Here is a 19,185-nt window from a genome sequence, read left to right on the forward strand (position 1 = left end):
GACTACAAAAAGCAGTAAACACTGCCCAGCCCATCATCGACTCTGACCACCCTACCATCGAAGGGATCTATCGCAGTCGCTGCCTCAAAAAGGCTGGCAGCATTATCAAGGACCCACACCATCCTGGCCACACTCTCATCTACCCGCTATCTTCAGGGAGAAAGTACATGAGCCTGAAGACTGCAATGTCCAGGTTCAGGAATAGCTACTTCCCCACAGCCATCAGGCTATTAAACTCAACTCATACAGAACTGTGAACATTCATAGCCCATTATCTGTTTATTTGCACGTTATCTGTTTATTTATTTATGTGTGTATATATTTATACAATGGTATATGGACACACTGATCCGTTCTGTATTATTCATGCCTACTATATTCTGTTGTGCTGAAGCAAAGCAAGAATTTATTTCTCCTATCTGGGACACATGACAATAAACTCTCTTGAATCTTGAATCTTGAATCAGGTTTCAAGGGAGTTCCAGTTTAAGTCAGTGAACATTTTGGTTACACTGGATTGTCGTCTGAAGTCACTGCACACATTTTGAAGAACGTCTTTATTTTTCTTGCTACCGGGGTTCCAAGCAGCGGAGGCATACTCCAAGTGCGGTTGGACTATGGTCTGGTACAATTTTTTTTGTGGCAGTTTTAGAACAATGGTGGAAGTTTCTCTGGACAAAGTTGAGCATCTTTGTGGCTTTGTTTGAAGCATAATGTGACTGCTTATCCCACTTCAGGTTGTTTTGAATAAAGACACCGAGATATTTATTTTCAGTGACTTCCTGTGAGGTTTCGCCAAGCATAGAATATTTTGCCGATCCTGGCTTACGTTTCCTGGACACCCTCATCACTTTACATTTTGATGCATTAAAACCCATGCCCCATTCTCTGGGCCAACGCTTGTGAAGTCAGACTGAAGAGAAGTTTCATCCTCTTGAGAATTGATGGCTTTATATATGATGCATTCGTCTGCAAACAGTCTTGTGGTAGATTTAACAACTACAATAATGTCATTTATGAATAGAATAAAAAGGTGCGGGCCCCATACAGTGCCCTGAGGGACACTGCTCAGGACTGGTCTCCATGTTGATGCACAACCGTTGACAGGCAGCATCTCTGGATAGAAGGGTTCTTCTTTTGTTCTTGTATTAATAGTGGCATAAGTTTCTCAAAGGGTTTTCTAACTGGGGCGAACATTTAGAATATCAAAACTTGAAAAATCTTTTGCTTGCTAAAAACTCACAATGTTGCATTGGTGTGTGATATATGAACTAAGCAGCTGGTATTCTAACAGTAAAGTAGACAGATGCTGTGTCTGAAGTGTTGACTTGTCTGAGTGCCAAGTTGATTAAATCATTGAGAAGATTTACGTAGATTCACAAGCCTGAGCTATAGGGAAAGGTTGGGCAGGCTAGGACTTTATTCTTAGAGCACAAAAGGATGAGGGGTGATCTTATAGAGGTCTATACAATTTTGAGGGAGATAGATGTGTGAATGCACAATCTTTTAACCAGGGGAGATGGGTCAAGAAGAAGAGGACATAGATTTAAGGTGAGGAGGGAAAGATTTATTAGGAATCTGAGGGGCAACTTTTATCACTCAGTGGGTATATAGAATGAGCTGCCAGAGGAAGTAATTCAGCCAAGTAATATAACATCATTTAAAAGCTATTTGAACAAGTGCATGCATTGAAAAGGTTTAGGATATGGGCTAAATACTGGCAAATGGGACTACCGTCGACGGGGGCATCTTGTTCGGCATGGACAAATGGGGGGAAGGACCTTTTTCCATAGTAAGACCATGATTATGTTGTACCTTAATTAATGCAGAGAATATGGACCTGGCTGGGCATGACCTGTAAGGATTCCCCATCCCTGGCTGCTTTTGAAGAAGTGGTTATGAGCATCTCGTGGACTGGTGCTATCTTTGTAATGATGGTGCTCCTCTACTGTTATTGGTGTGGAGTTCCTTTGCCCTGATTCAGCAAATGGGAAGTGCTGGAATATGTTTCCAAGTCACGAGTGTGTGTATTTGCTGGGAAATTCATAGTGATATTGTTGCAGCTTTATAAGCCTTTATTGAAGAAATTATGGTGCCACTAAATGCGTCTTGTAAATAGTCTCTTCCCCAACCAAATGAGACAGTGCATCGTGAACGAGGCAATGTGTTGCAAAACGGAATGTTGAAGGTGGTGCATTAAGGTGTAATGATAAGGCATATTACTTTGACCAGGATAGCTCCTCAACTCAGATGTGTTAGTGGTTTTCCTTCAGATATTTACATAGATAGGACAGGTTTGGAGGGATATGGGCCAAATGAAGGCAGGTGGGACTAGTGTAGATCGGACATGTTGGTCAGTGTGGGCATGTTGGGCCGAAGGGTTGGTTTCCATGCTGTATGACTATGACTTCATGTCTGCATTTTCTCTCGTATCCCAAACATATGTGGGTTGGTAGGTGAATTGGCCATTTTAAATTGCTCCTAATGCATAGTGAGTGGAAACATGATGGGTAAATTGATGCAGCTGTGGAAGAATACAATTATATTAGTCTATGATCAGTGGGTGCCTGGTGATCAGTGGGTGCCTGGTGGTCAGTGGGGACTTGGTGGGCAGTGGGTGCCTGGTGGTCAGTGGGGACTTGGTGGGCAAATGGACCTGTTTCCGTACTATGCACAGGAAGGAACTGCAGATGATGGTTTAAACCGAAGATAGACACAAAAACTGGTGTAACTCAGTGGGTCAGACAGCATCTCTAGAGAAAAGAAATAGGTGAAGTTTCGAGTGACGTCATAATAGAAGTTTCGAGTCTGAAGAAGGGTCTCTACCCGAAACGTCTCCAGAGATGCTGTCTGACCCGCTGAGTGACTCCAGCTTTTTGTGTCTATCTCCTGTTTCCATACTATGTGACTTTACGATTCTGTGAAAGTGGAGTGTGTGATCTATTATGCCTTGAGGATGGTGAATCACTCTCTGGAAAATACAATGCTTCTCACCTGCTATTTAGCCGTAGTGTTTATGCGATTGGCCTGGTTAAGATGCTGCCCATTATTAACCCGGCGATGTTGATGGTGTGAGATTTAAGAATGATAATGCCATTAAAGTTGATGATTGGGTGGTTAGATTTTGGTAAGAATATTGGTTGCCACTAGCCAGAGCCATGCGTGAATGTTATTAACACCCTGCTGCATATTGGCAGTGAACTGCTTCGTTTTCCAAGGAGTTGTGAATGGAAATCAACACTTTCCAGTGCGGCATCCTCAATTGTGGGAAGTTTAAGAAAATTGGCCCTAGGACACTCCCCAACGTATCTTGGTGCAACATTCTGGAGCTGAATTCAAAGGCTTCCTACAACCACCACTATCATCTGTTGTGAAAAGTATGATTCCAACTGGTGGAGAATGTTTTCATTGACTTTTGTGAGCTTTAATTTTTATAGGATTCCTCAGGGTACTCTTGGTGAAATCTTACCTTGTTGCCAAGGCTGTAATTCTTGCTTCGCCACTGGAATTCATTTCTTTTCTCCATGTCTAGACCAAGGCTGTGATGAGGTCAGGAGTCAAGTGGTCATAGTGGAACCCAAGCTGAGCATCGGTGAATTGGTGAGTAAATGACACTTGATGTTATTGCCCCTGGCACCTTCGATCATTTCTCTAATGACTGAGAATAGATTGATGGGGGTTGCAGTTGGTCAGTTTGGAGTTTTTTTTTGTGGACATGATGTACCCAGGCTATTCTTTATATTGTCACATAGGTGTCAATGTTTTAGCTGAACTGGAAAAGCATGGGAAGAGATAGGTGAGACTAGTTCTCGAGCATAAATCCTTACCAATCGTTTCCTTTTCTCCAGAGATGCTGCCTGACCTGCGGAGTTACTCCAACGCTTCGTGTCTATCATCAGCAATAGAGTCAGCATGTTGTTAAAGCCTATGCATGTTATCATAAGCCATGTTCTCAGCTAAATGTAGATAGCATGTGAAGCTTTCTTCTGTGTAGTGGAGGCCTCAGGGGGCAGTTCAAGATGGGCTATCCCTTGGTATTATTAGTATTATGAAGAGGGTTACAAATGCTTTGGCCTTATTTTTCTGTACAACCTTGCTGACACAGCTAGCAATGGGCTGGGGATGCTGACAAGTTGGTCAATTGTCTATCACTATGTATAATCAGATATGGCCAGGTTAATAATATGGAAGTGCTGAAATTGTTTCGCTGAACACCTTTGCTCAGCCCGCCTGGACTTACCTGATCACCCGGTTGCTAAACACTTGAATTCCCCTTCTCATTCCCACACTGACCTTTCTGTCCTAGGTCTCCTCCATTGTCAGAGTGAAGCTAAAATTGGGGTAACAGCAGCACATATTTTACTTGGGCAGCTTACAGCCCAGTGGTGTAAATTATGATTTCTCTAACTTCAACGAACCCCAGCATTCCTTCTCTCTCCATCCCTCCCCACCCAAGGCACACCAACTTCTAGTTTTCACCCAATAAACAGCAAACAATGACCTGTTTCCTTTATCATCATTATGTTGTTGACTATCTTTCATTCATTGTTCTATATCTCTCCACATCATCGTCTATATCTACATTTTCCCTTTCCCGCGACTTTCAGTCTGATGAATGGTCTCGAGACGAAACGTCACCTATACCTGCCCTCCAGAGATGCTGCCTGTCCCACTCAGTTACACCAGCTTTTTGTGTCCATCTTCTGTCTATAGCATGTGCTTCAATAGTTTGGCACCTCATCTTTAGCTGCATGTGCTGTTTTTGGTATGCCACATTGAATACTCCTATTGAACCAGGATTTGATTCTGGCCCTGACGGTAATGGTAGAGTGAGGATGATCTCAGATCATAAAGTTGCAGCAGGTTGTGGAGCAATGGCCCAGACTGTTTCATGAATGTCCACTATTGAAATGATAAATTCCTTCAGAGGATGCTGGCGATGACTCCTTGGGATCTAATGCCCAAGCCTGCATATCACTGTGTCATTGTATCTGGTGAGTTTATTGTGGCCGTGAGACAAGCCAAACCTAGAGACGATGAAAATTTGGTGAAGTATGACTGTCTAAAGCTGCGGCATGACAAGCCTGTAGTAGACTACATTACCCAACCTGTATATTCTGATGGGGTCTTACTACATGTGCCTGGTTTGGATCGGGTCTGCTTTCAAAGGACAGTGCAAGATCTAGGGCTGGGGTTGGATCAGTCTGGGCTGCTGCTGCTGGATCCTGATGAATGAATGCACTGGTGTGTTCTTCATTGTTTTGAAGCAAAGTTAAATGAAGTCCAGTCATTTACACATACTTTATCCCATGAAATGCTGCCCTTCATCAGTAGGGGAAGATTTGCTCTACTTCACCACACAGGTGAAGTAGAGCAGCCTCTTCAGTTCAGTTTAGTTTATTGTCACGTGTACCAAGGTTCATGAAAAAGCTTTTGTTGTGTGCTATCCAGTCAGCAGAAAGACAATAGATGATTACAGTGGAGCCATTTACAGTGTATAGATACATGATAAGGGAATAACGTTTAGTGCAAGGTAAAACCAGCAAAGTCTGATTAAGGAAAGTCTGAGGGTCACCATAGAGGTAGATATCTTAGGTTAAAGTATCACTGCTCTTGGAGTGGGTAAGGTGCATTCAATGAGTCACGAGGAAAAGTTGTCTCTGAGAGCGGTAAGAGATTCAACTCAAGAGGGAGATGGAGAGCCAATAAGTTTGACGAAGATGATTAAAGAAATGCACTCATGCAGACGGGCTTTATGTCAAATTGATTTTTAAAAGGTCAGGGTCTCAAAAACAAGGTGATATATGTTTAAAGTGAGAAAGTCTTTTAAAGGGATATCTGAAGGAACGTTTTTTTTTACACAGAGAACGGTCGATATCTGGAATTCATTGTCAAAGGAGGTGATGAAATCAGGTGCAATCAGTATTAGGAGATATTTAGATAGGGATGGGTTAGATTTGAATTGGCCTGGTTAGAATTGGGTAACAGATTAGATCTCTAGTGTGCAGGGCAGCTCTTCTTATTCTATCATACTCATGCAAGGAGTGCATTCTAGAGTTGACTATGGTTGACATGGTCGTTCAGCAGGGAAAGAGGCCCTTTGTACCACACTGACCATTATTTACCCATCTATACTCATCCCATTTACCAGCATCATATTAAACTTGGTGTTTGGCTTGATGCCAGCTGAGCTGAATCTTTTTTAGTACCATTTATCGCAGCTGTTTTTTGAAACAACCAAGTAGCTGACTGGGCTACTTCATGAGACAGCTCATAAAGTTAATAGACAGCTAGGTTGGTATGTGTAGCGGCAGTGTCTAAACAAGTTAAGTGCAATTCCCTGCTTTAAAGGGCATTAGCACATTGGTTAGATTTTTATAACTCTTCATTAATTTCACAGACACCATTACTGATACAAGCTACCCAGTTCCAATTTATTTAATTATTTAGCTGGATTTCAATTCCTTCGTTGCTTTGATGGGATTTTGAACTCATGCCTCTGGGTTCTTCATTCAACCAAGTAATGGTGACACATTGATAGCTACTTTTTTTTTCTTTTACCATGCAAGTTAAACATCAGCACTTTCCCTCTAGGTAATTAGCCAGAAATGTTACGTTGCCATTATTGTTTTAAGTACATGAAAGGTTGCCCATTGATCTATTTACAGGAAGGCACTATACTACAACTTAAAATATTGTTTTAATCTATATTTCTCATTTTCACCTTCTTTCCAACAACCATTGAAGTTCGACGTTCAAGAACCTCTAACGTCATAGAGTCATACAGCATTGAACGAGGCCCTTCGGCCCTACTTATCCATGCTGACTAAAATGAGCCATCAAAGCTCGTCCCTTTTGCCCACATTTGGCCCCTATCGCTCTAAACCTTTCCTATCAATGTCCTTGGAAATCATATATTCAATGTGTTCCTAATTCCTTTCTTCACTGGCTTTCTTGTCCCTCAAATATTTCTCAGTTTCCGCCTGAAACATTTGATGGTAACATTACACTCTTCACTCCCTTCACATTCCCATGTATAGACATTTAAGAAACACAGGTTTATTTATTTTGCTTTGAGAGAGAGCGATCTGGAAAATTGATGGTTTTGAATAAATGGGGAGTTGGAAATGTCTCATCTTTCCAGTACTTTATGGTGGCACAGCAGTAGAGTTGCTCCCCTGCAGTGCCAGAGACACGCGTTCAATCCTGACCATGGGTGCCATCTGTATAGAGTTTGTACATTCTCCCCGTGACCATGTGGGTTTTCTTCAGGAGATCCAGTTTACTCCCACATTCCCAAGCGTACAGGTTTTTTTTTTTTTGTTTATTTTATTAGAAGTTAATACAGTACAAAACAGTACAGTGGAACCTAATTTTAGGTGCCAACTATGTAATACCGTAATCCATTCTATGTACAACCTCTAGTTTTATGTTATGAGAAGGAAGTAAGCAAGACAAGAAAAAGAAAACAATAGAAAGAGGAAAAAGTAGAAAAATAGATGGTAGAGAGTAGAAAAACGTGAAGTGTGTATATAAAAAATAAAAAAGGAAGAGAAAGTGGAAAGTAAAAATAGAAGAGAGGGCCCCTTAAAATAAATTTTTTCAAATCTGTATTCGGAGATGTAGATCTATCCGCGTCATGAACTGAAATCAGCAATCTTTACGGTACTGCTGCATCACATGATTCCAAAAAGTCGATGAAAGGAGACCAACTCCTTAAGAATTGCTCATATTTATCTATTAGTCGGAGTCTCATTTTTTCAAGGCGTGCTATGTCCATCATATTCCTAATCCACATTTTAACGGTTGGTATGGTTGTATTTTTCCAAAATTTAAGTATCAATTTCTTTCCAATTATTAACCCATAATTTAAAAAAACATTTTGATCTTTATTTAAATTGGTATCTTCTCCTATTATTCCAAATATAATCCATTCCGTTTTGGGTTCTATTCTTGACTTGAAAAGCTTTGTAAATATATCAAATATATCACTCCAAAATTTATTCAACTTTGTACATCCTACAAATGAATGTGTTATATTAGCGTTTTGAAACAAACATTTATCGCATCTGGGAGAAACGTTTGGATAAAATTTATTCAACCTCGTTTTTGAATAATATAGTCTATGTAATAATTTGAATTGAATTAAATTATGTCTTGCATTAATAGAACAGTTATGTGTGTTCATCAGATACTTTTCCCATCTATCCTTCGAGATCTTTATCATTAGCTCATGTTCCCAATCTTCCCTTAGTGCTTCTGTTGAGGGTGATTCTCTATTTAATATATTATTATAAAAGTATGATATTAATTTTTGTGAATCAGCCTTAATATTCATTGCTTCTTTTAAAGGATCTAAAAATGTAGTTTGAAATCTATGTGTATATTTCTTCATAAAGTCACATACCTGTATATATTTAAAATATTGATTATCCTTCAATTTAAATTTTAATTTTAATTGTTGAAATGATAACAGTTTGCCCACTTCATACATATCCCCTACTTTCCTAATCCCCAGTCTATCCCATTGTTGATATGTGTTGTCGATGAGAGAAGGTTTGAATGCGGGATTGTTCAATAGTGGGGTTAGTACTGATAAATTATTTAATTTCAAGGATACTTTTATTTGTTTCCAAATTCTTATTATATTGTGAATAATTGGGTTCTTCTTATATATTTTACTATTCAATTTTATCGGTGAGAGCAGGATCGTTCCTATATCGTGCGGATAGCACTCCTCTTTCTCCATTCTTATCCACTCCAACTGCTGGAACAAGCTTACAGGTTTGGAGGTCAATTGACTTTGGTAAGAATTGTAAAATAACCCCTAGTGTGTAGGATAGTGTTAATGTATGGGGATCACTAATCGGCGTGGACTTGGTGGGCCAAAGGGCCTATTTCCATGTTATATCTCTAATCTATTGATCCCTGATACTGCCCTTGTGTATATAATGACAGGAGAAGGATTTTTATCCAACGTAACAGCAGGAAAAGGTCTGCACATCGGATAAGTGCTTCAGGCTCTTCCCAGCAACTACTAACATCAAGCTCTGTTTGATATCACAGTTCCCATTTATAATCGGGCAAAGTCTATCACAATCATTGTTGGGGAGGAAGAAAAGCAATTTATTCTCCAGATAGTGAGGTGCCAGAAGAGTTGAAGCCTCCCAACAGTAGAAATGGAGAGAGATCTCCACTGGGATCAGCATGCAGGATTTTGCTTGCCCGTGTTCAGAGCTTTAACTCACACCATGGTGACCCACTGCGGAGTCTGATCACAAGCTCTTCATTATTTTACCAGAAACTATCCATGACTGGCAGGCACTTCAGGGGATTGAGCACAGTATTCAGCTGAATACTCATTGCTGCGTTACCCATTATTGATTTTATTTTCAGGCGGGGACTTTGCCCAGTGTCGCCTATGATTGCTACACACAAAGCAGGGCATGAGTACAAATAAGGATGTGAGATCACGCTCCAGCAAGTGGTGCACTCTGTTCCAAGAATCGCTTTAAAATCGCGAAGCTCACGCTCTTGCAGTCGTTGCCAGGGTTGTCGATCAAATCAGGGAGACAGATGCTATGAATAACAGCACGAAGAGTCCAGCTGACAGTTACTTCTGATGCCAGTGTTACACGTGCTTGCAATGTGGCTTTCTATTGACAGGAGGAAAGTGAAAGCTGTCACCATCACAAAATAACTCATTAACTAATTCTGCAGACACTTATGAAATTCTTGTCAGTTTTGGGAACAGTCCCTCACAAAGCAAAGGGCAGTGACGACTCATTGAACAATGTATTGACTTTTACTTCAATGCCAAAACGACTACAAAATAAACCTTTTCATCACATGTTTCACCACTTTAGTTTAGTTTAGTTCAGAGATACAGCGTGGAAATATGACCTTCAGCCCACCTTGTCCATGCCGATTGTTGATCACCCCAAACACCAGCGCTATCCTATACACTAGGGACAATTTACAATTCTTACCAAAGCCAATTAACCTACAATTCTGCAAGTCTTTGGAGTGTGGGCGTAAAACGGAGCTCCCAGAGGAAACCCATTAGGTTACATGGAGAATGTACAAACTCTGTACAGACAAGCACCTGTAGTCAGGATCGAACCCGGGTCTCTGGCGCTGTAAGGCAGAAACTCTACCGCTATGCCACCGTGCTGCTCATTGCCACTTGCCTTATCGTTATCTGTCAGTATTTCCTACCTTGGTCACTCCTTCTATCTTTAAAGCCATTAATATATTTTGTGGAATGTATGTATACTGCTTTTAAATTAATTCAGCCCTTTTTAATCAATGTATCGGTTGGGATGAAGGGCCACTTCTCATCATAGGAGTCTAGTTGGTAAAACCATTGACAGATAAGTAGTTCAGTCCAATCTGACTTGTTTCACCTTGCAGGGAAGTAGGTGTATTTAGTAGATATGTCTTTTTGTATGAATAAGGCTGGATATTTATGTTTCCGATGGCATGATTTATCGCAACATACGTGTCTGCAGGAAAAGAGCTAATAAACAATGTATGAGAATGGTAAATATCAATCAGCAAATTCATTCATTTAAATGTTTTGTGAAACTAGCCATATCTTTAATTAGGTTTGGTTTCTCAGGCAGCCACAAAATTTGCTTTTAATTAAGCATTAGAATTACTGACAAAACGAACCAGAGACGCAACTTGTGACTTGCTGAATGTTGTGTTATAAATGAATGGAAGGTCAGCCAAGGAAGAACATAATTTGAATTATGAGTGAATTCAATATTCTTTTATAAAAGTATTTAAATTAAGTGATAATGGAAGGTTGTTCAGTTCCTCTCAGCGAAGACAATTGCTCTCCAATAATGAAGCAGGGATATTTGCAGGAGGCAGGAAAATTGTGCGTATTTGCCAAAGCTTATCATTTGTTTTCATGTTTATAAAATCTAGGAGCAGAATAAGGCCTTTTGGCCCATCAAGTCTACTCCGCTTTCAATTGTGGCTGATCTATCTTTCCCTCCCAAGCCCATTCTTCTGCCTAGCCCCCATAACTCCTGACAAGAATCTATCAATCTCCGCCTGACAAATATTCATTGACGTGACCTCCACAGCCGTTTGAGGCAATGAATTCCACCACTGACTAAAGAAATACCTCCTCATCTCTTTTCTAAAGGTATGTCCTTTTATTCTGAGTCTATGGTCTCTGGTCCTCGACTCACCCATTACTGGAAACATCTTCTCCACATCCACTCTATCCAGGCCTTTCACTATTCCGTAAGTTTCAATGAGGTGTCCCCTCATCCGTCTAAACTCACTGAAGGTTCCCACATATCAAGGGATGCAGGGACGATGCTGGAAAATGACACTGAGATAGATGGTCGACCACATTCCTGATGACCAGTAGAGTAGTTTCAAGGGGTGATATGATTTATTCCTGCTCTTATTTCTTACGTTCTTATGTATTTTCACCACCACTTTGGCACATAGCTTTACTCCTGAGTGGCCGCTTTGAGCTTCTATATATTTGGTTTTCATGTCTGATATTTTTATGGGTTACATGATGGAATTATATTGAAAACTGGATTACACAATGCCATCGAGTGCTTAGTATTTCAGGATGCTGTTCCAGATTTTTGTTCAAGGCCCTTTGTACGTGGACTGCTGAGCTTACAGTACGTTTTGTTATTCCTTATGCAAAATTCATCTGCACAAATAAGGCAGGTAAAATGACACCAGCCTCAACCAGATAGATCTGCGCAATTTATCTGCACAATCATATGATGAAAGAATGGGTCGACTGGGCTTGTATTCACTGGAATTTAGAAGGATGAGAGGATATCTTACCGAAACATATAACATTCTTAAGGGATTAGACATGCTAGATGCAGGAAAAATGTTCCTGATGTTTGGGGAGTCCAGAACCAGAGGTCACAGTTTAAGCATAAGGCCATTTAGGACTGAGATGAGGAAAAACTCTTTCACCAAGAGTTGCGAATCTGTGGAATTCCTTGATACAGATGGCAGTGGAAGCCAATTCACTGGATGTTTTCAAGAGAGATTTAGATTTAGCTCATAGGGCTAACGGAATCAAGGGATATGGAGAAAAAGCTGCAGTGGGGTACTGATTTTGGATGATCACCATGATCACATAGAATGGCGGTGCTGACTCGAAGGGCCGAATGGCTTACTCCTACAACTATTTTCTGTGTTTATCATCCATAGTTTCTTTCCACTGCTTTGTGTGTCTATTTCATGCAAACTTCAGTATTTTAACTCAAAGTAAATTAGCAATGCAGTGGATTATCCCTAAACCTTCTGACCAAAACCCACAGGATAACATTTATTTTGAGTCATTAGACCTAAATGCCTATAAGAACCCCAGCTGCTGGTCCCATTGAATCCAAATGTCAGTGGGCATGATGTTTGACTTATTTAACATAACCAAAGGTGAGGTACTAGCTCATTAACGCAGTAATGAATTATGTTTCTCACTTCCTCTGAATCAAGAACCTGGCAGTTGCATGTTTTCAATCCAAATGTCATTTGCCAGTTTTTATTTTATGCACATGTTAAAACATGTTTTACGCTGTTGAAAACTAAGGCTCAGATGTTAGTCCATCCTCAGTGGTTTTGGAGCACAAAACCCCATGGATGCTGCCAGTCTCATCTTCCCCAAGTGTAGGTAGCCAACAGCGGACATCTCATCTTCATTGATAGTTCCCTGAATTACCTCCATTCTGGGAGGTAGTATTAGTGTCAAGGGAGAAGGCAGGAGAATGAGGTTAGGAGTGAGCGATAGATCAGCCATGATTGAATGTCGGAGAAGACTTGATGAGCCGGATGGACTAATTCTGCTCCTATCACTTATGTCCGTATGAGCTTATGATTCATCCCCTGCATTCCCTCCACACATCCTTTTCAGACTGCTTACCAGTTACTACCAAAGTTCAGTCCTCAATTGACTCCTGCTATTCCACAGACCCTTTTTGACCTACTGGACTCCCTATTTCCCAGGTCCTGCCAGATATAACCTGTTTTGTCCTTACATTAATTCCCTATATAATCTCACACATATCCCCTCAAATATATCATCATTCCGTCAATGGTGGTCCCATCCGCTGCAGCCTCTTACCCAACTCCTTGACCCAACCCTGTCCGTGATCACCACAACCCCGTCCAACTGCCATGTAAGTCCAACTCCTAGCCTCAGTACTTTTCTCCTTTCTTTACTTGCCCCCCTTGTAGATTTTTAGCCAAATAATGGGCATCAAACTCCAATACCCATCTCCAGCCCATTGCCTCTTGCTTGTGTGGCCTGGACCTTCAGAAGGGCAAGCAAAAACTATTCAGTGAAAAAGAGTGTGAATGTCAAAGAAAAGGCACAAGATGAAAAATAAGAGTGGATCGACGCAACATAAATTGAAGAAAAGCAGAAACGACTAAAATTGGATTAGAAAAATACAGACGTGAACAAAAGAGTAGAATATAAACAAAAAGATAGAAATGGGCAAGAAAGAGATGTCAACAGGGGCAGAAAGCTAAATGTTTCCTTTGTCCATAAGCAGCACCACTTGCTTATCACACCAGTATGGTAAGCACAAATCTCACAAATTTGTTGGACTTCTTCAGTTTGTTTGTTTTATTATGTTATCTACGGAGTACTGTGTTTACAGGCCTGTTATGCTGCTGCAAGTAAGAGTTTCATTGTTCCATTTGGGTACAGATGACAATTGAACGCTCTTCGCTCTCTCCGTTGACACATGACACCCTTTCAGGGAATTGCACAAGTTGAATTGTAAGTGAATGGAAAGTCAGTCACAGATGAGCACAATTTGCTTTGTGAGTGAAGTCAATATTAGTAAAATCAACTTTGTGTGAGGGAAGGAACTGCAGATGCTGGTTTAAACTGAAGATAGACACAAAAAGCTGGAGTAACTCCGTGGGACCGGCAGCATCTCTAGAGAGAAGGAATAGGTGATGTTTCGGGTTGAGTCCCTTCTTCAGACTGGTTTGGGATAAGGGAAACGAGAGATATAGATAATGATGTAGTGAGATAAAGGACAATGAATGAAAGATATTCAAAAAAATAATGATGATAAAGGAAATAGGCCATTGTTAGCTGCTTGTTGGGTGAAAACGAGAAGCTGGTGCAACTTGGATGAGGGAGGGATGCAGAGAGGGAAGGAATGCCAGGGTTACTTGAAGTTAGATATATCACAATCAAAACTACTGGGCTGTAAGCTGCACAAGCGAAATATGATATACTGTTCCTCCAATTTGTTTTTAGCCTCACTAACAGTTGCTGAGACCTAGGACAGAAAGATGTGTGTGGGAATGGGAGGAGAATTTAAATGTTTAGCAACCGGGAGATCAGGTAGGTTCAGGCAGACTGCGAAGGTGTTCAGCGAAACCATCGTCCAGTCTGCGTTTGGTCTCCCTGATGTATAAGAGTCCGCATATTGAACAACGGATACAGTAGATGAGGTTGGAGGAGGTGCAAGTGAACCTCTGAGCAGAACGGAAGGATGGTAGAGTACCTTCCAGAGTTAGATCATTGCACTTCCATGATATACAGTGAATGTTCACAGGTCAATGGTGCAGAGTTGACTCGCGTTGGTAGTAGCTACGATCAGTTTAGTTTATTGTCACGTGAACTGATGTACAGTGAAAAACTTTTGTTGAATTTGGTCATGAGGATAATATTTTTGAAATGTTATGAAATAGAACATCTTAGTTGCTTGATACAATCTTAATCAGCCACTACATAATATATGTTGTACCCGCATTCACCTGAGTTTGACTCAGGAGCTGATGTTTCAGCATTGCCGCTTGTGATGATAGCCATATTGTGTTTTTTAATGAAAACTTTAATTTGGCTACTCGGAAATAATTGAAATTATCATCAGTTGCTTGAGCTTTGAGAAGCATGAAACACATTTTGTGTGTATTCTGACATTCTTAAATGATGTCGGTGGGTAATGCATTTTTAATCAGAAAAAAACTCACATCTGAACCATTTATTACAATTTAATGTTAGTGCTGCAGAACACTCTAGCTATAAAACAAACAATATTTTAGCAGGGCAGCATAATTTTAAATGACACTACACCTCTGTGCAAGTGTATTCAATTATTTATAAACTGAACTGTAACTGAAGTCTAGTTTGAAAAACCTTCCCAGCTGTTATCTGTCGATAAGATTGTAAATAATTTTTTCTTTTTTGCTCAATGAGAAGAAATGTGTTTGTTTTTGGAGTAAAATGCTATTCTAATTTTACCACAAGGGGTCGGCAACCAGAACTACGCGGGCAGATACACGATGCTCCCTGGTCTGACCACAACAACCCATCTAATGTTTAGGCTCAGAGTCACTGACCCTGAATTCACAGGATGGATTACAATGGTTGGATTTCTTCCAGATTCAGAGAAAGTTTCTTCCAAGCAGTTATCAGGCAACTGAATCATCTTACCACAACCAGAGAGCAGTGCTGAATTACTATCTACCTCTTTGGTAACCCTTGGATTATCTTTGATCAGACCTTGCTGGCTGAGTATAGAAGCTGGGATGTAATGTTAAAATTGTACAAGGCATTGGTGAGACCAAATCTGGAGTATGGTGTACAATTTTGGTCGCCAAATTATAGGAAGGATGTCAACAAAATAGAGAGAGTACAGAGGAGATTTACTAGAATGATGCCTGGGTTTCAATAACTAAGTTACAGAGATAGGTTGAATAAGTTAGGTCTTTATTCTCTGGAGCGCAGAAGGTTAAGGGGGGACTTGATAGAGGTCTTTAAAATGATGAGAGGGATAGACAGAGTGGATGTGGACAAGCTTTTCCCTTTGAGAATAGGGAAGATTCAAACAAGAGGACATGACTTCAGAATTAAGGGACAGAAGTTTTGGGGTAATATGAGGGGGAACTTCTTTACGCAAGAGTCAGCAACCAGAACTACACGGAAGATGAAGCTCCCCCTGGTCTGGTGGAGGCAACCCATTAATGTTTATTTCAAAGTAACTGACCCAATATGGATGACAGGATGGAATGGAGGGGTTGGGTATTCTTGCAGATTCAGAGACTAGTTTCTTCCCAACAGTTATCAGGCAACTGAATCATCTTACCACAACCAGAGAGCAGTGCTGAATTACTATCTACCTCTTTGGTAACCCTTGGATTATCTTTGATCAGACCTTGCTGGCTTTACCTTGTGCTAAATGTTATAATGTATCTACAGTATACATTGTAAATAGCTCGATTGTAATCATGTATAGACTTCCTGCTGACTGGATAGCATGCAACAAAAGCATTTCACTGTACCTCGGACAATAAACTAAACTAACTAAGGGTTAGTCTGAAGAAGGGTTTCGGCCCGAAACGTTACCTATTTCCTTCGCTCCATAGATGCTGCTGCACCCGCTAAGTTTCTCCAGCATTTTTGTGTATCTAAACTGACTAATTCTGATATGTTCATCACAAATAAAGTAACAGTCTCAAAGAAAATGGAAAGAAGAACTTACATACATTTGCCGACAGTCCATTTACAAATGCAATATAATTATTCTGAAAATTCCTGCTAAGGTATGATTTGAGCTTGTATGCACCAAAACATCAGTGTGTTCCTATAGGATATGAAATTAGACTCATAGGACGGAGTCTGCCTTTCCAACATTCAAAATGTAAATACTGGGAAAATATACAACACTGTATTACTCACCTCAGAAAACAATCGGGCAGATGAAAAAATGATGAAGTAAACTTGAAGCAGTGTCTTCTGTGATTTAAGAGAGGTCGATAGGCATGGAGGCTTGAGGAGGGAATTGAGTAACGAGGAGGGAATTGAGATTGCTTGTGGCACAATGATGTAAGGGAAGGTTTTGGGGTGGGCTATAATGTGAGTTAAATATTCATCCACCATATTATCTTCATCAAGCATTTCTATTCATGATTTAATGATGTAACTATATATTTTATACTTTGCAAAGGGAATGGGCTGATATTTATGATCAAAAACTGATTTTCTTGATATGCGTTTTGTATAAATATGGAAACAAAAGTGATATTTTAATAATATTTCTTGACAGAAGCACTTTTATATTTATTTCTATAAACAACCAAGTAATATATTTATTGATCAAATTTCCATTAAAGTGATTGAAAAGTGGATTTAAAAAAAATTCCTTGATACTGATTGAGAAGAGGATTTAAAAAAACGTAGTTGAATCAAAAATGGTGTTTAAAAATACTCTAACAGTGATCAAGAGAAATGCCTGTGCGACCTGTGTTGCTGTCTCTTCCACCCTGACTCTGGCAAATGAGCAAGGAAACTCTGCGGAGAAAAGACAAGCTCAGCCTTGTACACTGTTTCTCTGCAGATACTGCCAGCTTCCTCAGAGCGACAGTGGGAGCTGGCAAACCTCCCCAAGGAGATTGCAGAGACCATGGGAGCACCTCTGCTTTTCCCACGTGCCAATAGATGTTTGTTTGAGTATAGTTCGCAACAGAAAGGTACAGTTTCTTTTACGGTGATACAATTACATTTCTGTGAACTGAAAGTTCAGAGATTCCCATCTTCAGTTTCAATTAAAATCTTTTGCAAGAAGCTAATTAAATCTCAGCCCATCAGACGGCAAATAATAATAATAATAATAATAATAATAATAATAATAATAATAATAATAATAATAAAAATACTTTATTAATCCCCTTATTCAGGGGAAATTCAGATGTCCTTGCAGCACACTAATAAAAATACAACATAGCATTCAAGAAGTTTAACATTAAAACATAAAAACATCCCCCCACAGAGGTTCCCACTGTGGGGGAAGCCACAAAGTCCAGTCCTCATCCTCTTGTCCACCCAGACTCGAGCCTATTGAGGCCTCCACAGTCGCCGTTACGGGGCCCGATGCGCCCGGCCGTTCTCGCCGGGTGATGGTACTCTGGTGGCGGGAGAACCCTCAGCGGCTTGGGGTGGCAGGAACGGCCGACTTCTTACCGGAGACCGCGGCTTCCAAGCCAACAGACCGCGCTGGACGAAGCTTCACACACTGGCGATCTCGGCGAGAGATCCCAGGCTCCGGGATGTAAAGTTCAGCGCCGCAGCTGGCCGCTCCACAGAACCGCGGCTCCACGATGTTTTTATCGGCGGTCCCAGCATACTGGAGTTCCAGCGCGGCGACTCAGGCAAGGCATCGCCCGCCTCGCGATAGCGCTCCAGCGCTGTGCCGCCGCCAAAGCCGAGGTTCTGGCCAGGTCCCCTGAGGAAACGTCGCTCCAGGACCCGCTGGTAGGCCGCGAGGACAGGTCGAAGGTGCTGCTCGGAGGAAGGCAGCCTCACCGACCAGGTAGGGACTTGAAAAAGCAGTTTCCCCCTTCCCCCCCACCACCCCCCACACATAAAAAGATTAGACCCCCCGACTACACACTTTAACGTACTAAAAATAATAAAAAAGTAGTGAAAAAAACGGACAGGTGCAGGACTGGCAGCCATACAGGACAGCGCCCCCACTGTAATGGATATGTTTAGTTAAGTTTAGTTTAGAGGTACAATGCAGAAACAGGCCCTGCACACTTATAACAGGCAATTTACACTTATACCAAGTATACCAGGCTTATTAACCTACATACATGTTTAAGAAAGAACTGCGGATGCTGAAAAAATCGAAGGTAGACAAAAATGCTGGAGAAACTCAGTGGGTGAGGCAGAAACTATGCAGCAAAAGAATGGCAAAACGTCACCTATTCCTTTGCTCCATAGATGCAGCCTCATCCGCTAAGTTTCCCCAGCATTTTTGTCAACCTTTGGATGAACTTATTGACAAAGTGGATAAACGTGGGACAGATAATGATGCGGGGATTTTGGGATAAAGCAGATGTTTAATGTTGGCAAGATCAATCAAGTCAAGTTCCGTTTATTGTCACATGCACAAGCACGGTGAGCTACTGGTGCAATGAAAATCTTGCAGCAGCAGAACTGGCGCATTGACTCAAAGCACTCTCCAAAAAATGTTATACTTAAAATGCACATAAAGTTGATAAGAAAGTGAAAAAAAAGTGTTGCGCAGAAAAATAACAACGTGTTCATTTGTACATTTTTAGAAAACAAGGCACGGCAGTGTAGTGAGGTACAGGTGCAATGCAAATTTTGCTTCCAGCTGCATCACAGGCAGGCTAATTCAAAACAATACACAGAAACATATA

At 40.8% G+C, this 19,185-nt stretch overlaps 1 protein-coding gene across 7 annotated transcripts in view; it reads left to right on the plus strand.

Annotated features, from left to right (window-relative positions):
- The window catches only part of tafa5a (TAFA chemokine like family member 5a), a 599,853-nt gene that overhangs the window by 506,535 nt on the left and 74,133 nt on the right, over positions 1–19,185 (plus strand). For 3 of the 7 annotated variants that reach the window (XM_055653037.1, XM_055653042.1, XM_055653040.1), the window contains exon 4: positions 3,533–3,600. The exons of the other annotated variants lie outside the window; for them this stretch is intronic. In XM_055653037.1, coding sequence (XP_055509012.1) covers positions 3,533–3,571 — 39 coding nt within the window. In that variant the 3' untranslated portion in view covers positions 3,572–3,600. The remainder of the gene's footprint in view (positions 1–3,532; positions 3,601–19,185) is intronic. 7 annotated transcript variants of the gene reach the window in all.

This window comes from Leucoraja erinacea, chromosome 22, assembly GCF_028641065.1.
Source record: "Leucoraja erinacea ecotype New England chromosome 22, Leri_hhj_1, whole genome shotgun sequence".
NCBI classification, from domain to species: Eukaryota; Metazoa; Chordata; class Chondrichthyes; order Rajiformes; family Rajidae; genus Leucoraja; species Leucoraja erinaceus.